This window comes from Hemitrygon akajei, chromosome 9 (genome assembly GCF_048418815.1).
Source record: "Hemitrygon akajei chromosome 9, sHemAka1.3, whole genome shotgun sequence".
In the NCBI taxonomy this organism is placed as follows: Eukaryota; Metazoa; Chordata; class Chondrichthyes; order Myliobatiformes; family Dasyatidae; genus Hemitrygon; species Hemitrygon akajei.
Window position 1 is genome coordinate 92,506,231 of NC_133132.1, and position 24,997 is coordinate 92,531,227.

General features: G+C 39.0%; 1 protein-coding gene across 1 annotated transcript in view; it reads left to right on the plus strand.

Moving 5' to 3' along the window:
- The window catches only part of eys (eyes shut homolog), a 1,854,977-nt gene that overhangs the window by 767,152 nt on the left and 1,062,828 nt on the right, over window positions 1–24,997 (plus strand). The window contains exons 11-12 of the mRNA XM_073056513.1: window positions 6,696–6,818; window positions 22,092–22,196. Of these exons, the coding sequence (XP_072912614.1) occupies window positions 6,696–6,818; window positions 22,092–22,196 (228 nt within the window). The remainder of the gene's footprint in view (window positions 1–6,695; window positions 6,819–22,091; window positions 22,197–24,997) is intronic.

Consider the following 24,997-nt stretch of genomic DNA (forward strand, 5'->3'; position numbering starts at 1 on the left):
TATGAGTAAATAAAATTAGTTAGCCCATGTTGCCTGGTTTGATGCAGACCAATTGTTTTACATTTGGCTGATGCAAATTCGAACATCTCAAAGTGACCTTACTTTGCAAGCCATATCTCTGAGCAGTCCCTGCTGTGTCCAGCTCTGTTTGCAAAGCTTATTTTTAACTTCAAACTGATTACTGCTTGCAAATTACATTATGAACTGAAGACTAGTTCTTGTTTTAATTAATATCTGCTATATTTCCTTAATTCCATGGGTCAATAATAATCACCAATATTGTGGTATAATAATTGCATTGCCAAAATATACGACCAAAATTATCTATATACTGAAACTCTTGGAATGAAATAACTGGCTGCTCTCATTAATATCTCAGCTTGTCATGCTTCAAAGCAGTTCAGTTTCTAGTGGCAACACACTATTATGCTGCAGGAGATGGGGCTGCCAAATCACAGAGCACAGTTCCATAAACTCTCCAGGTCACCTACATGAATAATGGTAGTTGATGGATAAATATTAGCTCTGAATACCTTGTACCATTCCCTTGCTCTTCAAAATAATGGTAGGAATCTTTTCTAACTATCTGAGATGGCAGTCTGGCCACAATTTAATATCAAATCAGAATCACAGGCACTTGTAAGAAATGGAAATAATATCTGATATGTTTACTGGGATTTTTGGACAGAGTGTTTAGTTGGGCTAATGCACATGAATTGTAATACAGTAAACTGAATTTTCAAAAGACACATAACAAAATCTATTATTAAGGCAACTTTTGGAGATGTATGTATAGAAGATTGGTCAAAAGACAGGAGAATAATTGGTGGGCAATCCGTACAGATTCTGCACTAAAGAAATTAATGAAGGATGCTTGATAGCTGTGGCAGGGCTTGAATGCTATCACCTCTTACAAAGTGAAGTCGAGTAACATAGGTGACAAAAGGGCTTTGCTTCCAGATGAGCTCAATGCCTTCTATATTTGTTTTGACTGTTAAACATGGGGGAACCTTTAGAAACTCTCACAGCCCCCGGTCATCCTGTGATCTCAGTCTTGAGACCAACATGAAAGTATCCTTCAGGAGGATGAACTCACTGAAAATATCCAACTCAGATGGAGTATGTGGCTAAGTACTAAAGACCTGTGCTGATCAGCGAGCTGGAGTGTTCACTGAGATCTTTAACCTCTTGTTTCAGTAATCTGAGGTACCCACCTGCTTCAAACAAGGCTTCAATTATACTGGTGCCTCGGAAGAACATGGTAGCCTGCCTCTATTGTCCATTAGCACCTACTTCCACAGTGGTGAAGTGCTTTGAGAGGTTGGAGATAAGAGGCAATTTTGATCCCCCCCCCCCCCCAAATTTCCTACCAGCACAACAAATCTATAGCAGATGCCATCTCATTGGCTCTTCACACAACACTGTAAATTCTGGACAGCAAAGATGCACACATCAGGATGCTGTTCATTGACTACAGCTCGACATTCAATACTATCATCCCCTCAGAACTAATCATTAAGCTTAAAGACCTTGGCCTCAATACTCCTTCTGCAATTGGCTCTTTTATTTCCTCACTTGCAGACCCCAGTTAGTTTGAATTGGCAACAACATCTCCTCACAATCTCCATCAGCACAAATGCATTACAAGGCTGTGTGCTTAGCCCCTAGTTCTACTCACTTTACACTAATGACTGTGAGGCTACACACAGCTTCAGTGCCATATTTATGTTTGCTGTTGACATCATTGTCATAGGCCAAATCAAAGGAGGTGATGAATCAACATATAGGAAGGAGACTGAAAATCTGGCTGAGTGGTGCCAAGGGGATGAATATTGACTTTAGGAGGAAGAAACTAGAGGTCCATGAGCCAGCCCTCATTGGGATCAAGGTGAAGAGTGTCAGCAATTTTTAATTCTTTTGTGTTATTATTTCTTAGGAACTGTCCCAGACCCAGCATATCAAACAGTAGTGGATATCTTCCCTGCCCACCATAGGTAAAGCCTTTCCCACCATTGAGCACATCTACACAGAGAGTTGTCGCAGGAAAGCAGCATCTATCATCAGGGATCCCCCACTCATGTCATGCTAACTTCTCAGTGCTGCCAACAGAAAGAAGGTACAGGAGTGTCAGGACTCACACCACCAGGTTCAAGAACACTTATTACCCCTCAACCATCTGGCTCTGTACCAGACGGGATAACTTCAATTGCACATCACTATACTGTTCCCCCTCACTTTCAAAGACTCTTCATCTCATATTCCCAATATTTATTGCATACTTATTCATTTATTACTTATTTACATTTTGCATTTTCACAGTTTGTTGTCTTTTGCACATTGGTTTTCCACACTGTTGGTGCTATTATGGTTACTGGATTTATTGATTATGCCCACAAGAAAATGTAGCTCAGGGTTGTATAAACCCATAAGATCATAAGACGTTATAGCAGAATTAGGGCACTTACCCATCAAGTATGTTATGCCATTTCATCATGGCTGATGCCAGATCCTACTCAATCCTACACACTTGCCTTCTCGCCATATCCTTTGATGCCCTGACATAAATGTATATGGTGACATACATGCACTTTGATAACAAGTTAACTTTGAACTTTGAAAAAGATCATTCCTAAGCATAAATACATTAAGGTAGCAAAAATGGAAAGACAATAATAGAATGCAGAATATTCAATAGGTACATTTAATATCAGAGAAATGTATACAATATATATCCTGTAGTACTTTTTTCTTCACAAACATCCACAAAAACAGAATACCTCAAAGAATGAATGACAGTTAAATGTTAGACCCCCCCCCAAAGCCTCCCCAGCGGCCCCTTCCCATGCACAAGCAGCTGCAAAGCAAAGACACCACCCCCCCACCCCCACCAGCAAACAAGCATCAGCTCCCTCCACTGAGCAGTGAAGCATGCAGCAAGCATCAATAAAGACACAGATTTGCAGTACCCCAAAGACTACTCGTTCACCCAGTATTTTGACATACCACAGGCTCTTTCTCTCCCTAAAAAGGGAAAAAGAGATGTCCTCATTTCACAGTGAGAGGGGAAACATAACAAACAACTCTCTGATTTATGATGTTAAAGGTCTGTTGCGCCGCTTTTTCTGAGCTCTGCGCCCAGAGAGTAGGCCCAAGGTGCAGCTCTCTTGACACAGACCCCTGGCAGCTAATCTGCTGCTCCCAATGTTCCATGTTCTCCTGCGACACTTCAGTCAGGGACACCTGCCAAAAATCAGCACACCTCCAGAGCCACGAAAACCTGGCACCATGGAGGTGTGCTAGTCTTCCAGGCTGTGTCCTTGGGATATCAAAAAACCAGCCCTGAGAGTGGATATTCCTGCAAAGAATCAAAGTCAGAGTGTAACTTCAGGTCAAGGTCTTCAAAAGAACCTTGAGAAGGAAGAAAAGGAGATATCAAAGATAGTAATATAGCTGTTTCTGAAGATGCAAGCAAAGGAGTCACTATTTAGCGTCAAATATGGTGTTGCAATTAATTTACAGTGGAAGTACAGGACTGGTTAACAAATAAGGTGAAAGGGACATAATGTAGTTAACTGAGAGCTCAGGAGTTCAGGAGAGCTATTCTTGAGCCCAGTAGTACGAGTTGTCAGGCTTTTCTATCTTCTTTCCATTGGAAGTAGGGAGAAGAAATAAAAAACAACTGGGATGGGAGGGGGGGCCTTTGTTTATTTTGGCTGGTTTCTTAAGATAGTGATATGCGTAGACAGACCCAATGGAAAGGAGACTGATTTCCATGATGGACTGAGTTATCTCTAAAATTGTTTGCAGTTTCTTGTGACATTGGGCAGAGCAGTTGCCATAGCAAGCTTAGATCCATCTGAGTGCATGCTGTCTTTGGTGCATCTGTAAACTCTATGATGGTATTGGGTTTGTTGACCATGATGTTCTAAACTCAGATGAAGACTTTATATCCTATCGGATATAAATAGACATGATTACTCCTAAATGGGGATTATTTTGCAATTCTTGTGCAGCAATAAGTTAGCATCTGTTTTCTGCAGACAGAGTGCATGCTATGTACAGAGCTTGTTTGCAAATCAGTGCTTCTACCTTCAAGCTGATTACTACTTGCCAGTTACAATTTATGAACTGAAGACTAGCTTCCATTTGGTTCCAAGTGACAGCTACTGGGTTTAGAAAGTGAACTTTGAAAGACATGACAGCTCCTGTCCCGAAGCACGATATTGGTAAGATTCTGAATATGTTGAACTTTCTTAGCCTTCTGAGGAAGTAGAGGTGCTGGAGTGCTTCCTCAGCATGGCAACTACGTGGTTGGGACAGGGCAAGCTGTTGGTGATGTTTACCCCTATGAATATTTCACACATCTGCCACAAGGAATTGTCCTGATTGTTAAGAATTTGCAATTTATATTAATGACTTTATTGCAGGGATATATACCAAGTATAAGAAGATTTTGGATGTTACCGAATATCATTGAATGATTACTGTCACAACACACAAGAGCAGCACGCTAGTGTAGCAGTTAGCACAATGCTTTGCAGTACCTGGGCCACTGTCTCCAATGAGTTTGATTCCCACCACTGTCTCTAATGGGTTTGTAAGTTTTCCCGATGACCACGTGGGTTTCCTGTTGGTGCTCTGGTTTCCTCCTACATTCCAAAGAAGTACAGGTTTGGCATAATGATTTGTAGTGTTGGTGCTGGAAGTGTTGCGACACTTGTGGGCTAACCCATCGCAATCCTTGCTGATTTAATTGATGCAAATGGTGCACTTCACTGTATGTTTTGATGTTTCAACATGAATGTGATAAATAAAGCTAATCTCAAAATATATCTTAAGTTGAAAGGATTTAGACAGATGAAATGGATCAGCCAGAATTAACAGACCCAAAGGAGGAAACTGAATTTTTTTCTCATCTGATAGCAAGAACATAATGTAAGATGCCTTTTGGATGTTGGCCTACTGAGACATTTGAGTGAACATTTATATCGAGTGGTGTTAAATATAAAATGACAGATGTAATGCTCAGGTTTTATAGGGCATTGGTCAGACTCAACATGGAGTACAGTGAAATTCTTTAGAAGGTTCATGAGACGGATCCCCAGAATGAAAGTGTTAATATATCAGAAGCTCATACAAGCTCTGGGCTTGTACTCATTGGAGTTCAGAAAAATGGGGGGAGGGGATCCTATTGAAACATATCAAATATTGAAATTCCTAGATAGAGTAGATATGGAATTGATGTTTCTAGTAGTGGGGGGAGTCCAGAACCAGAGGTACAACCTCAGAATAGAAGTACGTAGCTTTAGATCAGAGATGAGGAGGAATTTATTTAACCAGAGGGTGGTGAAACAATGGAATTCATCACTGCCGATAGCTGTGAAGAGGTTGATTTGCAAGGGTGTCAAAGGTCACAAAGAGAAGGCAGGAGAATGGGGTTGAGAGGGATAATAAATTAGTCATGATGGAATGGTGGAGCACAATTAATGAGCCGAATGGCTGAATTTTACTCCTACATTTTATGATCTTATGAAATTCTGATAATATAGTGTAGGTATGGCAAACAATTCAGAAGTCCAGACATGATAATATTTATTGCAAAGGAACTGCAGCAAACACTATAGGGATTCAACTGTAATTTAGAGGGATCAGCACTCAGACATAATGTGTGGTTTTGATCTCAGCATACCAGGATCCAGTGTGAAATTAATAGATTAATTCCTGAGTTGTCCTGTGAAGAGCTATGAGTAGAATTAGTCAGTACTGACAGAAGTTTGATAAAAGAGTTCATTAAAATATCTAAAACTCTGAGAGGAATTGACAAGGAAAATGTCAAGAAGCATTTTTCCCCCTCTGGCTGGGCAAATTAAAAATGTATGTATGCTATCTAGGGCAAGAGGTTGGCCAATTGGGTCTGAGTTGAGGGGAAATTAGACAGTTGTAAATCTTTGTATTTCTCTATCCATGGTTATTCAGCAGTTGAATATATTCAAGAAAGAAAACATGAAACGGCAGATGCTAAAATCTGAACCAATAAACAAAATGCTACAGAAACTCATAGGGTCAGCCAGCATCAATAGACAGTCTGTAATTGAGGTCAAGACCTTTCATGTCAATTGTCCATTTCCTTTCATAGATGCTGCCTGACCTGCTGAGTTCTTCCTGTGTTACATATTTAAGAATGAGTTCAGTAGATAGTTGGTCACCAAGGGTTGTGAGGATTTGACATGAACATGGATTTGAGTCATTGGATGGTGTCCAGATTGTTGGATGTTGTATATTCTCTATATTCTCTGATATTAAATGGAACTATTGAAATTGCTTTCTTGTTCTTACATTTTGGGAAGTATGTGGGACACACTCAATACTTCATAGTAGTCTGCTTAAATTGTTTGAACTGAAGGGTAATTTAAACCTTCTGACTCAGAAGCATAACACTTCTACAGAGCTATAACTGACTTGATTACACTTCAATCACCTTGGTAATGTCTTCATCTTAACACTTTATATTGGACCCTCCTTCAGTTTAAAACTACCTTGCTCAATCAGATTAATAAATCATATTGGGCTCAATGATTTACTGGTGTCCTATCCTCTTTTTATTAAGTTTTCTTTAAAGCCATACATTAATAAGCAGTAAACATATTGCTTCTGATTTCTTTCCATTTTCTAATGAAACATCATCTTCTACTTAGGATTCGTGGGTCTGTACTGTGAGATGAACATTGATGATTGCAACAAAGGATTCTGTGAGAACCACTCGACCTGTGTGGATTTGGTATCAGACTATATTTGTATTTGTCCTTTGGGCTTTACAGGTGAGACTCTTAGAAATGGCCAGGGAGCTTGTCCTGTTGGATGGAAAATTTCAATGCTAATAGTACTAAAACAAACGCCTGCTCTTTGGATTAAGAATAACAATGAACAAACTCAAAACTTGAATCATGAAGATGCACCTAAGGCAGCTAATTTAATCTCAATAGATGGTCTGTTTTCTGAATCCCTTCACAGAGGGAATATGCCTCTATTTATCTATGATTTTGTCCCAATCCAGTGACCAGGCTAACTGACACACATAAAATGCTGGAGGAACTCAGGAGGCCAGGCAGCAACCGTGGAAGAGAGTAAACATGCAATATTTTGGGCCAAGATGTACCCTTTTCCATAGATACTGCCTGGCCTGCTGAGTTCCTCCAGCATTTTGTGTGTGTTGCTTGGATTTCCAGCATCTGCAGATTTTTCTCTTGTTTGTGGCCAGAGTAACTGGACTGTGAGTGGACAAGAGGCATGGATGTTTCTCCCTCCACACCCCATCAACTTGCTTGATAAAATTAAATGTAAACATCAACAAAGACAGTGATATAGCATAGAAAAAGCTTCTTCTGCTCACCACATATATGCTGATCATCAATTCAGTAGCTTCACTAATCACCATAGTCCCGTCACTCAGGAAGGCCTGCAGTCTGAGACTGCTGCACATTGATATTGCAGATTCTCTGTTTCACTTTGCATACACCCCAACACTTCTAATCTAGTCATCAAATTAATTAACCTCCATTGAAAATGTCACAATTATAGTTACAAATGAGAGGGGGATAGATGTGTTAACTACATGCTTTAGTTAAAATCTAGCCTGCAAGGATCTAAATTTACAACAAACACACAAAATGCTGGAGGAACTCAGCAGGCCAGACAGCATCTATTGAAGAGTACAGTCAGTGTTCCAGGCTGAGACCCTTCACCAGGAGTATAGACATTATTAACTTTGATTATTAACAGAATAAACTTTAAAGGAGTAATATACAAATCCCTTCAGTCTCTGAAGCCTATATACTGAAAAAACACTTTCTGAGAAATGCTGTGAAAAACTATACAATTAAAACCCCTTTTTTACCGGGCATCTCTAGAAATGGCTCGTTAGCCCCTCACTAACAGCCACCGGCTAGACCCAGAAAATTCACCTTCCTCTGGCTTCATACGTCTTGGGTGTATATGACTTTAGTCCCAACAAATCCGTGAGATCGGGATATCTTGCCCACCCAAACTTCAGTTTGTGTGAATACAGTGTGATTTATTGTCCCTGCAATAGCCCTCAGTGTGAAATAACAGATCACACTTTGCATACAATTATAAAGCAGTATATTTATGAACGTTATCTTAACTAAACGGTTAGTAAAGGTAAGAAAGAAAGAAAAAATACAAAAAGGGCCCATTACAATTAAACACTCAAATGTGCACATGTTGGAGCTCAAATCTTCCAAAAGCCATATTCACTGATTCCCGGTGGACCTCTGCACCTTGGCTTCATCGAATTACGTTTTCCCACCAGATCAAATCTTACAACGGGTTCTCTCCAGTGCCTTCTCTCTTCATCTCCCACCAAAAAAGTACAAAGCTCCACCCACAGTCAAAAAAAAAACTGCTCACCCTGCCTTCTCTCGAACCTTCTTCTTGTTCCACTCTCCTGATTGGATGACCCACATTCCCAAGCATCCCTCATCTTTAACAGTAACCCAAACACAGCTTCTACAGAAAGACCATTACATGAAATACCCTACAACATTTGCAAAAAAACCTTCACCATGGTGTTACACAGTGTTCCTTGATCTCTGACTAATCCCCAGCTCTCCTTCCACACCTCCCTTCCTGATCTCCCCCTCCTAGCAATCTCTATCTCCTCAAAACAACTCCCCACTTCCAATCCTGCCTCTATTTGTAGGCAACTCAATTTCCAAACCACAGAATACCCACAAATCCTCTACCTTTTGGAGTTCTGACCTCAGATATTACCTGACTATTCTCTTGACCAATGGTCTTTTCCAGAAGGAAGCCAAGCATGTCAATCAAGTAGAGAATTTTTTTAAAAAAGTGGCTGGAAGAGCTCAGTAGACAAGGCTGCATGTGGAAAGCCAAGCAGAGTTAACATTTCAGATCAATGATCATTTATCAGAACTGATGGCCAAGTCCTGAAAGTCATCAACTAGAAACATAAGCTCGCTCTTTTCTTTCATAGACGCTGCCTTCAGCATCAACAGTTTATTGCACCTTTCAAGATGATTATAAAAAATGCCTGATGCGTATAGTTAGCTGACTCCCTTATTGTAGATTTATCAATTTAGATTGAGCAAATGTTTATTAATTATGTTAGCATTATATCAACAACACCAACATTGTACTAAATGGAGCACGCACCATTGCACACACCCAACCACATTTAGAATATACAAGGGTGGAGATGTGAGGAATGCAAAGCTTTTCACTCATTGATGTATTGGTGAGCAAAGTTCAGAATAAATGTATTATCAAAGTACAGTACATAGGTCACCATATACTACTCTGACAGTCATTTTCTTGCAAAATTCACTATAGAAGAAAGAAATACATTGAATCAGTTAAAAAAAAAACTACACACAAAGACTGGCAAACAGCTAATGTACAAATGAAGACAAACTTTGCTACAGGTGTGTAACTTATTGCTCAAAGCTTTGGATAAAATTACCCCAGAATGATGATGCAAAATGCTTTCTGGAAAATGAGAATCAATGGAAAGAGCCCAAATAAGGTACAAAGCAGCTGATAACTCTATCACCTGAGTCCAATTAGGTCAGAATCAGGTTTAATATCACTGGCATACAGTGCCTGTAAAATGTATTCACACCCTTTGGAAGTTTTCATGCTTTGTGTTTTACAACATTGAATCTCACTGGAGTTAATTAGGGTTTTTTGACACTGATCAACAGAAAAAGACTCTTTCATATCAAAGTGAAAGCAGAGTTCGACAAAGTGATCGAAATTAATTACAAATATAAAAAGCAAAATAATTGATGGCATAAATATTCACCCCCATCAAGTCAGTATTTAGTAGATGCACCGTTGGCAGCGATTCCAGCCTTGAGTCTGTGTGGATACGTTTCTATCAGCTTTGAACATCTGGACACTGCAACTTCTTCATTCTTCATTTACAAAACATTCTTCTTTACAAAACTGCTGAAGCACTGTCAGATTGCATGAGGATTGGGAGTGAGCAGCCCTTTTCAAGGCCTGCCACAAGTTCTCAATTGGATTGAGGTGTAGACTCTGACTTGGCCACTCCAGGACACTAACTTTAGTGTTTTTAAGCAAGTCCCATGAATTGAATTGTCTTTATTACTTACATCCTTCATATACATGAGGAGTAAAAATCTATGTTACATCTGTTTAAATGTGCAATATGGAATTTATAGTAATTTATAATAAATAGTATGCACAATAGGAGAATAAATATAACATAGAAATACAGTTGTATCAGCATGAATTAATCAGTCTGATGGCCTGGTGGAAGAAGCTGTCCTGGAGTCTGATGGTCCTGGCTTTTATGCTGCAGTACTGTTTCCTGGATGGTAGCAGCTGGAACAGTTTGTGTTTGGGGGACTCGGGTCCCCATTGATCCTTCGGGCCCTTTTTACACACCTGCCATTGTAAATGTCTTGAAGAGTGGGAAGTTCACATCTACAGATGCACTGGGCCCTCCACACCATTCTCTGCAGAGTCCTGCAATTGAGGGACATACAGTTCCCATGCCAGGCAGTGATGTAGTCAGCCAGGATGCTCTCAATTGTGCCCTATAGAAAGTGCTTAGGATTTCGGGGCCTATACCAAACTTCTTCAACTGTCTGAGGTGAAAGAGGTGCTGTTGTGCCTTTTTCACCACACAGCTGGTATGTGCAGACCACGTGAGATCCTCAGTGATGTGAATGTTGAGGAAATTAAAACTGTCACCCTCTCAACCCCAGATCCATTGATGTTAATAGGAGTTAGCCTAACTCCATTCTTCCTGTAGTCCACAACCAGCTCCTTTGTTTTTGTGACATTGAGAGAGAGTTTGTTTTCTTGATACCACTGTGTCAGGGTGATGATTTCTTCTCTGTAGGCTGCCTCATTATTATTTGAGATTAGGCCAATCAATGTAGTATCCTCAGCAAATTTAATTAGCAGATTGGAGCTGTGGGTGTCATGGGTATACAGAGAGTAAAGGAAGGGGGCTTAGGACACAGCCGTGAGGGGCACCTACATTGAGGGTCAGAGGGGCACCTGCCAGCAATGTGAGAGGAAATCCAGGATCCAGCTACACAAGGCAGGGTGGAGGCCAAAGTTGAGCCTAAAGGGAATTATGGTGTTGAATACTGATCTGTAGTCCAAGAACAGTGTTCACAAATAAGCATCCTTCTTCTCCAGATGTGTGAGGTCAGAGTGTAGAGCTGTGGCTATTGCATCATCAGTCAATCAGTTTTGTCAGTAGGCAAATTGTATGGGGTCCAGTGTGGGTGGTAGCATACTGCAGATCTAGTCCTTCACCAGCCTCTCAAAGCATTTGCTTATTATTGAGGTGAGTGTGACAGGATGCCAGTCTTTCAGACATGTTACCTTGGTCTTTTTAGGTACAGGAACAACCGTGAATGTTTTGAAGCAGGAGGGCACTCTACGTTGGGAGAGGGAGAGATTAAAAATGTCTGTAAACACACCTGCCAGTTGCGCCGCACACACTGAGTACTTGCTCTGGGGATGCCATCCGGTTCCACAACCTTGTGACCATCCACTCATTGGAAACACCTGTGTACTTCAGCCTTAGAGATGGCTTTGGTTTTAAGCTTAGGGCCATTGTCTTGCTGGAAAATAATTCTTCTCCCAAGTCACAGTCCTCTTGCAGATTGAATCAAGTAATCCTACAGGATTTCCCTGTATTTTTGCTGTATTCATTTTACCCTCTACCCGCACAAACCTTCCAGGGACTACTGCAGTGAAGCATCCTCACGACATGATGCAGCCACCACCATGCTTCATGGTAGGGATGGTGTGTTTTTGATGATGTGCGGTGTTTGGCTTACACCAACCATAGCATTTTGTCTGATGTCCAGAAAGCTCAATCTTGGTTTCATTAGACCATAGAACCTACTTCCAGCTGACTTCAGACTCTCCCTCATGCCTTCTGGATATCTCTAGCCGAGATTTCATGTGAATTTTATCTTAACAGTGGCTTTCTCTTTGCGACTTTCCCATAAAGCTGTGACTGGTGAAGCACACTGGCAACAGTTGTTGTGTGCACAGTCTCTCCTATCACAGCCATTGAGGCTTGTAATTCCTCCAGAGTTATCATAGGTCTCTTGGTGGCCTCCCTTTCTTGCACAGTCATTCAGTTTTTGAAGATGGCTTGTTCTAAGCAGATTTACAGCGATGTATTATGCTTTCCATTTTTTGATGATTGACTTAACGGTACACCAAGGGATATTCAGCAACTTGGAAATTTTCTTGTTTCCATTTTCTAACATGTTTCTCAATAACCTTTTCACTGAGTTGCTTGGAGTTTTTTTTTCTCTATGGTGTGTTTTCCAGATCCAGGTGTGTTTTTACTAAAATCATTTGAAACACTTTGACTGCACACAAGACTCCAAAAACAGATCTCCATTTAACTAATTATGTGACTTTTAAAACCAACTGGCTGCATCAGTGCTGAATTGATGTGTCATATTAAAGGGAGTGAATACTTATGCAATCAATTATTTTGTGTTTTGAATTTGTAATTAATTTAGATCACTTTGTAGAGACCTGTTTTCACTTTGACACAAAAAAGTCTTTTTCTATTGATCATTGTCAAAAAATAGAAATTAAATCCACTGTGATTCAATGTTGTAAAACAATAAAACATGAAAACTTCCAAGCGGGGGGGGGGGGGGGGTGTTGAACACTTTTTATTGGCACTGTATGTCATGAAATTTGTTGTCTTTGCAGCAGCAGTACAATGCAATGCCTAATAATAGAAGAAACATGACTTACATTATATATATATTGCAAAAACAGAAATAAACAGTAGTGCGGAAGTGTTCATGGGTTCAACATCCATTCAGAAACTGGATGGCAGAGGAGAAGAAGCTGTTCCTGAATTGCTAAGTACAACGTTTGTATGTGTCTTCAGGCTTCTGTACATCCTTTCTGATGGTAGCCATGAGAACAAGGCATGACCTGGGTGCTAGGGGTCCTTTATGATGGATGCCACCTTTTTTGAGGCATCACTCTTTCAAGTTGTCCTGGATACAAGGGAGGCTAGTGCCCATGATGGAGCTGACTGAGTTTACAGCTCTAAAGCTTATTTCAATTCTGTGCAGTTGCCCTCCCCACCATACCAGATGGTGATGCAGCCAAGTTGTCAGATCCCCACCAGGTACTTCATCGAGGCCACTCAGCTTGCAAGGGTTTGCCCTCTTAAAAGCTGCAAACCCATCAGACAAACTGTTAATTAAATCAGAGCCCAGTGAACAAGTTTCTCTTCATCTCCCTTTCAAATTTACTATTAATATTCTATTTCACTGTTTTTGGCTCCCACCATAACTGAAAATATTTCTTCTCTGTCTAAAATATTCAAGTATAATGCTCAGCATTAGAATTCCCAGGTTGCTTTCCCAAAGGCTGTTTCTAAATTCTGCAGTGCAACCCTCTCCTATTTTGTTAACAAACTTCATTCCTTCCTTCGCCTTTGAAACAGTTTTGATGTAGCAGATGTCTGATTTCTTCCACAATTATCTCACATATGCATTTGGGTGTGTTTGCAAGGAAAGGAGTGACTGGGATTATGCAAACACGAGGAAATCTGCAGATGCTGGAAATTCAAACAACACACACAAAATGCTGGTAGAACACAGCAGGCCAGGCAGCATCTATAAGGAGAAGCACTGTCGACGATTTGGGCCGAGACCCTTTGTCTGAACTAGGATAATGCTGCCTGTTGAGCTTAAATATTCAGGGCTTTCAATGTTTACTATGAAAAGTTTAAAACATTTAGATTCAAGTTTCTAAAGTAATAAATTCCAGCCAAAATATTCTGATAGCAAGATACAAATTGTCAGTGATTACATAATGGTCATTAATCATAATGGGCAAATGTCACCGTGTGTGGATGGCATGGTGTACTTCCACTAACACAGAAATAAATCAAATAGTTGAGTAAAGCGATAGATGTTTGTAGTATGGTGTAATGATTTTAAAACTGTAATTTAACCATGAAGCTTGCTGACAATTGTAAAACTTGACTTTCTGGAACTCTCCCGTGAGATTACTAAAAATACTGCCCTGTAGCTTTTATTTTTCACTAAATGGGGGAAAATTAAACTTGAGTGATAGACTTCACTCACCTCAACACTGACCTGATTCCACAACCTATAGACTCACTTTCAAGGAATCTACAACCGATGTTCTCATTATTTATTTATCTATTTACTTGTTTATTTACTTATTATTATTGTTATTAATGCTATTATTAATAATAATAGTATTGTTATTTCATATTTGCCCAGTTTGTCTTCTTTTGCACATTGCTTGTTTGTCATCCTTTGTCTGTAGTTTTTCATTGATTCTATTGTGTTTCTTTATATGTACTGTGAATGCCCACAAGAAAATGACTCTCAAATTAGTATATGATGACAAGTACGCACTTAGATAATAAAGTATGAATTTTGAAAATTATGTCTCTGATTACATTGCCCAGTTTGCTTCAGTTAACTGCAAAGCTCTGTAAAAGCGTATCCACTTCACTGTTACCCATTTTGCATAACTGCTCTAGATTAAAATCTATCTGTTATGAACAAAATATTTGTATTTCTATAGCAACCTTCTCAGAACACTTCGCAGAAGCTTTCAACATACAACAACATCAAGCTTTGCAGCATCCTTTGTCAGATAAATTTGTCAGCATATTGTCCTTTCCTGCAGTGAATCACTAGTCCCACCAATATCACTCTTGCCATCTATCACTTTCACGTAAAAGGATTTAAAAAAAATTTGCTATGCTCTATCTTCGCTTACTTCACGGTATGGACTTTATCTCACTATGTTTTGTTTTTCCCTTTTGCTCCATTTATCCATTGTTTTTTTTCTGTTATTTCTATTGCAGATTCTCTCACAGGTCAGATCCTTTCCCTAAAGATCTCTCTACAATTTCTATCTAACTTTATGATTTTCCCCTCCAGCTTGCTATTCTTATAGTTTCTTTTAGGACCTTGCCAGATGGGATCTTGTGCATTTTGGTTCATTTTTCTCATCTCTTATTTTTAATTGCTTGCACTATTGATCAGTCCACTTTGAGAAGTCACTGTGGCTTAAGAAATCTTTGACAGTACTTCAGGTGATGATGCATATTCATAGAATCCTGGGCTATTGAGACTTTCAGTCATCTTCTGTAATCCTATTTACACCAGATGCTGCCAAAAGTCAACAGCACAAACACACAGTGTTACAGTCTTCATTCTAATACTTGCATAATTGCTGCTCTGCTCAGAGAAGAAATTCTCAGCCTGAATACCCCCAAAGCAGAACCTGGTCTTTGCCTTTCAGGCAGTTAAATGTGATTATAGTTTAAGAGGGTACACCAGCTAATCTGCATTAGGGCAGAAGTCAAGATTTAATTATTCAATGCAGATTCTGGTTGCAGCTGCTAAGGCTAATTATTTATCTCTACCTTCTCCAACTCAGTACCTTACATTCTCCATGATACTATAAAACCATGAAACATAGGAGAAGAATTAGGTGATTCAGCCCATCAAGAGCACACTGCCATTCCACCATGGCTAATTTATTATCCCTCTCAACCTTATTCTCCTGAGATGACTACCTACCTGTATAAATGCAGTGAGACATTTGAGTTTAAAAATACACAGTGCAGCATGTGACCTTTGGAAAGGATGATACAATTGAGTTTTTTTAAAAAAAGGCAGAAATGGCTGGCTATGCAACAAATAACTAAATCTTGTATATTGAACAGAATGAGCAGTACTTTAAAGCAAATGGAATAGCTGAAGAGAAGCAATTGCCAATTTTGTTGAGTGCATTAGATTTAAAGGTATAAAGTTTGCTTTAAAGTTTAACTGCTTCAACCAAGCCAACCAAAATGAGCTTTGTTAATGTCATTAAGGTAATGCTGGAATATTTAAAACCCAAACTATTGCTGATTGCAGAAAGCTTTTGGTTTCATAAGCAAAATTAAACAGGAGGAGTCCATTTCAACATATGTGTCTGAAATGATGAGATTGTCTGAGTATTGCTAATTCACTAATGGGCTTGATAATGCACTGAGGGATTGTTTAGATTGTGGAATCTTGCAAGAAAGTATTCAAAAATAGCTCCTAAACTGAAGCAAAACTTACATTTAAAAGCAATGCCTGCCGGCTGACACAAATCAATCCTCAGACTGTGTTGGTTATTGATACAAATGGGGCTTTTCACTGAATGTTTCAATGCACATGTGACAAATAACACTAATCTTAAAAAAAACAACTTTATACATCCATGTCCTTAATCTGCTTCCTGGTTACTGATGAAGGGGAGAGATGGACAAGTCCAGCCTCTGAACAAGCCCTCTGAGACGAACTCCAATACCTTTCCTGAGTGCACTCTGTTGCTGATTTTTTTTTGGGATAAAACATTTACATGGATTGCTTGGCCTCTCAGTTTAGACCATTTAAACCAATTTGAAGAGCAGTGTCACCCCTGATATTTTAGAGAGCAACCCCAAAAACTCTCCCTGGCGCAAATCTGTCTCATCCTTGGGACCTGCAAACAAGAATTGTGTTGCATCAATTAGATCTCCTCTCATTGTCTAAACTCAGTCCTAGATAAGCTAATCTCTCCAAGTGCAATGGTCCCCAAATCTGGAAATCGGTCTGGTAAACCATTTTTGGCATACTGCCTATGACAAGTACATTCTTTCTTAGGTAAGGTTCAAGACTGCATTATTTAGTCCGAAGTACATTCTCACACGATTACGCACAAATGTGGCAACACATTTTTATCCTGGACTCAAATCTCCTTGGTAGGTTGGTTTATTATTGTCACATCTACTGAGGTACAATGGAAAACTTGTCTTGCATTCCATTACAACAGTGCATTGAGGTAGTAGTTACAGAGGAAGTGCAGTGCTGCTGGACAATAAGGTACAAGATCATAATGAGGTAGACCGTGAGGTCAAGAGTCCATCTTATCATATTAGAAAACCATTCAATGACCATATAACAGCAGGATAGAAGATGTCCTTGACCCTGGTGGTACATGTTTTCAGGCTTTTAGTATCTTCTGCCTTATTGCAGGAAGAATATGCAAGTATTTCAAGGGCAGGTAGAGTATTTCATTATGCTGACTGCTTTAGTGAGGCAGTGAGAAGTACAGATTGAGTTCATGGAGAGGAGGCTAGTTTCCATGATTATGCTGAGCTGTGTCCACACCTCTCTGCTGTTTCTTGAAGTCCTAGGTAGTGCAGTTGCCACACCAAGCTGTGATAGAGCACTTTCTATGGTGCATTGATAAAAGTGCTGAGTAGTGAAGGGTACATTCCAGATTTCTTTAGCCTTCTGAGGAAGTGGAGCATTAGTGAGCTTCCTTAGTCGTGGTGTAAATGTGCTTGGATCAGGACAAGCTAACTGTTTCCAATCCTCTGAACACTCTACATCCTCAGCTTCTTTTGTTAGGCATGGATTGATCATGTTTCCTTTTGTGGTTTACACCAGATGGACTGTACAACTACTGCAGTTTCTGTATTTCTTTGCTAAATATTCGTTATTGTCTATTCACTATCATGCCTGCTAATGAAGCTCCCCAACCTATCATAGCCAACTCAGTTGTTAAGCCTTCACAGTTTTGTTTGTTTAGAGTTAGGACTCCAATTTTAGATCAAGCTACTTCACACTTGATATTAGTGAATGATCAAATTGTGGTCATTCTTGTCCAACCTTACAAGAATGTTTCCAAAACCTTTCTTATTGCACAATGCCCTATCTAGGATAACCTGTTTGCTAATTGGCTTCTCAGAATGCTGTGTCTAAAGGCAGTCTGCATACACTCCAAGAATTACTCCTCTCCATCATGATTGCTACTTTTGATTGAAGTCACCCCTGCTAACTGACGTCCCTTGCCCCACATAAATTGCATTGAATTTTCTGCTTGATGTTGGCCCTGCAGTACTTGGGAGTCCATAGGCAACACAAGCCTTTTGAGTTCCTTAGCTGCAACCATACTGATTCTGAACTAAAATTTCTTCTCATTTCAAGTTACTCCGATTAATTTAATCGCTTTCCTGAATATGGTGATCCGCTGATAGAGCGTGGACATGTTGATCCTGAACAACATACATTCAGACTGGTCAGCTGAGTGCTTCAAAGGCATGATGGCTCATACCCTTGGTTCAGTGTAACAAAATTAATGTGCAACTAAAGCCAGCAGAACTAACCCCGGCTTGTTCAAATATTCACATGCAGGCTCTTGTTAAAAAGAAATCCAATTTCTCCCGGTCCATTTCCACATCAGCCTTCAGGATGTAAGGCATCTTAGATTAAGCAGTCCAGTTCTTTATTTTTAAAACTTAAACCTGGAGGGATTGAGTCCAGTAAAACTAAGTTCAAGTTATGGCAACTCATGGAAGTGTGTTGGAAAGTTTGCTGATAGGATTTCTTTTTTGCTTTTGCTGTAAATCCCAAACTGGAACCTTAGTATTTAGCCAGATAAACCTCATTTAATTCAACAGTTCTATGCATCTGCTGCTCAAGTATACAAGTCTCATCAGAACCCAGTCTGGCTGAGGTTCCCCATCATTAATTCTAATGGTCCCTTGGATCCTCCACCAGGTTAGACCAACCATAGAGTATTAGTCCCCAGTGATTTCAGTGTCATCGTGAGACTTCCATTGGTAAGGGGAAGAGAAGTTCTGTTTTAAAACTTTGGTTTCATATTTTTATTATTAATAAATGTTTTTGCTTGACATTATGATGTTTTTAATATCTATTTCAAATTTAATGGACATTTAATATACCTGAATATAAGTAACACTTCAAAACTATTATATTGCCTCTGTAGTTTTAAAAAATGTTTAGCCAGGTTTGTGACTTTAATAATTGTTAAAGTTTTCTATAGTGTTTCTGGGCATAACCTTCTCAGTGTTCTGCCTCCAATCAGACTAGACCTTTAGAGTCCATCTTGCCTCAGGTCAGCAGAGTTGCCTCCTTGATTCTATACCTGTCACCACAGGTGTGAGGAGACCCAAAGTGGCCTTGTCCAATGGGATTACAAAGACATGGTCCATAATAGAATTACATGCCTTCTCTTTTGCTTTGATATTTCCCCCACTAAACCATAGGTGACTCCCAATTCATCATGTTTTTCCCTTATATGTGTTTAATTTGGATATTTTAGTTTATTTTGATTCTGCGTCAAAGTAAAATAAATGCATAACATGTAGAAGCATTGGTATACATATAAATACATGCACAGAGTCAGAAACAGCTCTGAGCAGCGTAAAGATAAATGATATAAATATGAGTGATTTGTTGTTAATTGCTTTGTGCCCACAAGCCTGACTTTAATATATCACCAGACCTTTATTTTCCCTGGTATTAAAACATGGAACTTCCTCCCGTGTCGCACTTCTTTGTCCATAAGGACTGCAAGGGTATTGGAAGATGATTCACTGCCACCTGGCCTTATCCTGTAAGTCAATTATTCAGGTTAAAAATACACTTTACACAGACTGACTCTGGCTTACAAAGGCCCAACATATGACCACACTTAAAAATGAATTTGTCCCTTAAATTTATTAAATTAAAAATTATGCATATACCTTCATTCCTATGAATAACAAATCTTGTTTGCTTCTCTCTTCACTTTTAGTAATTGTTCTTTCTAATTAGTGTTATGTGCTTTTCATGCCATCCTTTGCAGTATTATGGAGGTAGAGTTCCAATTTTTTTGTGTATTTTTGTCTATTTTCCAACTTCTGGAGAAAATCAATTTACAGATATCTGTTAAAATGGATAATGGGGGCGTTGAGGACAATATCTTCCTTTGAATTCAAAGTGGTTTAATTCTTCAATTAACTTAAGAACAGAAAACATAGTTGAAAGAATAGCCAGTAGCCCCATGAACTTGCTCAGTAATTCATCAAGATTATGTTTGTCCATCTACTCAGTGCCATTTCCCTACATCTACCTTGTATCCCACAGTATCAAATAATCTATTGTTCTCTGTTTTCAATTAACTCCTAGACTGAACCTCAACAAGAGTAAAAATACTCCAAAAAATTTTCAAAGAAGTTTCGAAGGAATTTCTCATTTCAGTTCTATCTGGACTTTGTCTTATTTCAGTCACTTCAGGTAATATGCTATCCATATAGTTACCTTACAAGTCCATTTCAGAATTCTCTGTTTCAGTGAGATAATTTCTCATTCTCCTAAACTCTTTAGAGTGCAGGACCAGACTGCTCAATCCCTCTTCATATTCACAAACCTGCCATTCCAGAAACTAGTCTGATGAGATTTGCTACATGTCCTCTATGTCAAGTTCATCTTTTCTAAGGTAATTAAATCTACACTCAAGGTACAGCCTCACCCTATATATTTACAGTAAGCCATCTTTGCTTCTGCATTCATAAAATCCTCTTGTAATAACAGCCAAAATACCATTTGCCCTTGTCGTTAACTATTTTAATGACATGTTAGTTTTCAGAGCTCATGCTCAAGAGCACTTCATTGAACACTAAACTTCCCTAATATCTAACCATACTGGCTTAATGGTTGGTGTTTTCATCACCAATTAACTGGATTCTTAAAAGCTTGCACTCATTCCTCAGTCACACTTTAGGAGAACAGCATGGACCCATCATCTAACTGTTCTGAATTTCAAACAAAGAAATGGCAATTTTTATATAGTAATTGACTAGTTGGATGCTTTTCAAAGACCTCTATTAACTGGGCTGACTGCACACTATCTCAGAACTATTCTTGTCTGGGTGTTACCTTAACCCCTGCCTTGCTGCAGCTATCACAGTGCACCGATGTGATTGAACTCAGGTTCTTGCACACAATGTCACATCTATCATGTTCTTGCTTACCCTTGAAGCCTCCTTACATCCTCTTCTCCCTGACAATGCTACTTCATTTTCTTTCATCTGAAAACTTGGAAATATGATATTTAGTTCCCTCAACCAGATTGCTGATTTGGATCCTGAGGCCTAAGCACCAATCCCCATGTCCGCAGGACAAACAGTCCTTTATTCCAACTCTTTGTTTTCCATCTGTTAACCTTTTCTTTTTCATGCCATGCCAATACATTACACCCAAAATCTATGAGTTCTAACCTGGTTGAATAATCTCATCAACAGCCTTCTGAAAATCCAAATAGACCACATCCATTGGATTCCCTTGACTCCAGTCACATCCTCAAAGAACTACAAGCATAAATTAAATGTGAATTTCCTTTCTTAAGTTTGTGCTAACTCTTTGATCACTCCTATTATTCTTTTGTAAGTGTTCTGTTCTTACAATCTTCATTAAACATTCTTGCATTTCCTGTAAGTGACACTAATCTCTCAGGTAAGTTGTTCACTATTTTCTGCCCTGCTCCTTTATAAATAGTGGGGTCATGTTTACCACCCACCAATCAGAAGACATAAGTCTAGAATTTTGGAAGATAAAACAAATGCATCCACTATCTCTAGAGCTTCCTCATTTAAATGTCCAGATCGTAGGTTATTGGTTTCCTGAGATTTATCAGCTTTGAATCTTAACACTTTCTGTAGTACTATGAACAAATAATAATTTCCTCCAGTTTCTCATCCTCAATGGACTCGTGTTTCACTGATGTTTCTGGCGATTTTATTTTAGTTGTCTTCTTCCATGAAGATCATCACAAAGTACTTGTTTACAAATTTGTACTTGTTCTCCAATTTGTCTGCAGTGGACCTGTGCTTGTCCTCACTCACCTTTTTCTTTCTCTGTATCCAAAGAAGATTTTATAGTTCATTTTAATGCTTCCAGCCAGTTTATTCTCATATTGTCTCTTACCTGTCACTAAAAGGTATCTAACAAGTTTAATAGCCTCCACAGATCTCCAGCACATTTGAAAGAACAGAAAGCAAAAATGAGAGAGTGCATTGACTTGGAATGTATCTCACCTAATGGACAGACATTTCATGGACTTGTAAAGCTAGATTACAGTAATGCCACTCGAACCACAAAGCAGCATTAGCTGCCTGTTCCTGATCAAGATGATTTATAGTTCCAATGTTTCATTTTCTTTCCTGCCAGACAAGAACTGCTCAACAGACATTGATGAATGTGCTTCTGATCCCTGCAAAAATGGAGCAACTTGCGTGGATATAGTTGGCGAGTACTCCTGCAGTTGTGCACAAGGTGAGCTATCATGGTGAAGCAACAAATCAAACAATAAATAACCTGTTAGCTTTCTTTTGTGTATTTATGTATCATAGTTGTGAATGCAACTAGAGAGCCAATCCTGCTTTATCTTAAAATTTCAGCAGCCATCTGTAAGGAGCCTTGTGCTCTGGCACCATTTCCAGATGTGTAATACATATCTCCATGCTGTTCTCTTTTTTTGGAATTTATTTCATAAATCCCAAAGGAAATCTGTTACATATTAATAGGCCCATGTGCCCTGCAGAGTTCAGAGATAAAGCTTACTTCTTTCTTTTCCTTGCTCCGAGGGGATTTTATTTTCATTAACACACACACACACTTTTTTCCACTTCTATTGCAGTATTGGGAAGAATAGGGTAATATAAAGGTTAGGTTTCTGTAATATTATTTATGGATCAAAGAAAGGTAAGGATCTGACATTAGAGGTTTCTCTAACGTTGGAAGGTAACAATGAGAATCTCAGCACATTATTCAAAGAACACCAGGAAGCAAATATGAACAGTGAACAAGCTTTTTTTTATTTTCAGCTACAGAGGTAAGGCAACTTACATGAGTAATCCATTTGTCAGATTGGATCAGTTTTTGCTTCTGAATTATTAACATCTTCCTTGCCTAGACAATTGCCACCATTTTTCATTTATCCACATGCGTTTGTCAGGCATACATAATGAAGGAATCATGAGTTCTTGTGACATACCAGTATTAACATTGAATTGACAAAATTGATTAATTCAAGACATTTTAAGCTGCCATTTTGTAGCTTGACCATCACTAAGAGAGTTTAGAATGTCAGGTGTTCAACAAATACTTGTATATTAATATATTTCTAGAATGAGTTCAATATAAGATCCTTCAGAATTAGACATTACCTAACAACAGGTATGGCATAGTGGTGTAACAGTCAGTGCATCGCTTTACAGTGCCAGCTGAGATATAATTCCCATTACTTTCCCTCAGGATGTGGTACATTCTCCCCATGACTGCATGAGTTTCCTCTGGGTGCCCCGGTTTCCTCCCACATTCCAAAGATCTGCAATTAGACTTGGGGTCAGTGAGCTGCGGGCACACTTCGTTGGTGCCAGAAGTGTGGCAACTCTTGCGGGCTGCCTGGCACATTCCTCGCTGATTTGCTTTGATCCAAACAATGCAGTACACTGTATGTTTTGATGTACGTATGACAAATAAAGCTAAACTTTACTTTAAAAAAATAGGTAAAGCTGGTTGACTTAAAACTAGGTTTGAATGTGGATGTCAGAGGAAGTGAGGAAGGTGATGAAGAGATTTAGGAAGTGCATTGTAGAGCTAAGCATCTAGGCAACTGAAAGGATAGGTATGAACTATGATGTAAAGATAATGGGAGATGTATATGGTTCAGGGAACCCAAAGATTTTCAGTGTTTTTTGGCCATCCCTTCTCTGTCCATATTTACAACTGATCTACATCATGCTGGATTCTTTGCCAGTTTGCTACATTATCCACAACTCCGCTGATCTTGTTATCATCTGCAAACTTACTAACCCACACATCTACATTTTTCAATTCCTCTCATGAAAGTGATGGTGAGCCACTGCAATCTTTCTGATGAAGATATTCCAATGCTGCTTGTTTGTATCATGTTCCAAGATTTGGATATTGTGTATGTAGCGGTGTTTCCACAAACCTAAATTTGTCTGCACTATTTCTGGTTAACAACTGGCATTCCTAGTTTAGTGCACATAGAGTACGTTGACTTGAGATTGGGAATTAGAGCAATTAGAAGAACATATGCCCATGCGGAATAATGGTTGAATTTATGTTTGAAGTCTTCATTTCCATATTGGTTTCTTCAGAAGTAATCTACAGTGTCAGAGCTACATTGTAGGGAAAGCAGACTTTGTGACCTTAATTGTGGAGCTTAATGAATCAGGAACATGGCATGTCACATAATTATCAAGAGTTTTCTTTTCCTCTTTATTCCAAACCATTTTTCCAGGCACCAACTCCAAGACTATATCTACCTTCTGATCCTAGTGATCTTCAGGTTACATCATAAGTGTTTTACATCAAGTTTTCATCACTCTCCTAAATTTTCAGTGACTTATTTCAAATATGCACACTGTATTTAATGGTGAGTTGCATGGAAATTATTTTTTTGATGAGCAGGTTGTTCATACAGTCAGAAAAGTAGCCTTCTCTATCTTTCAAGCCCTTCAACAACTTCTGGAATGTATGATTTTAATACACCTCAGTCTGCCTGCTTCAAAGGCTTATTTCACAGAAAAGATCTCATAATTTATCTTTCCTCAAATCCTTTTAAGAAGAGCCTATTTACAAAAACAGTTTCAGTTGCTTACTTCAAAGATATTTCCATTTCATAGACCTACTGATCTCTCTGTTCATGGTTCCTTTACAAATCACTTTGTTGACAGCTTATTCACCTAAACATCCTCTCTGTCTAATTGATTCCCCCACCTACAGTTATTACACTAATCATTGAAATTGTACATTAATCATTCTTCTTCTAAGTTATCCCAGTCATTTATTTCTTTACCAAATCATCATACTATTTCTGGCTTTATTATAGAAAGCCTTTAGCTCTCTGACTAGTTTTAGCTTTACAGATGCATTTGATTAGTAATTCTTAACTTCCCATATGCCCAAGGGCAGGCTGATGTGTCTTTGCTGGTGAGATAATGGAGTTTGCTGCCACCATTATAATAAGGCCCAAAGTCCAGAGACCAGAGAGAGAATGGGGAAAACAAATTTGTTAAGCTTATTTATTTAAGTGTATGATATAT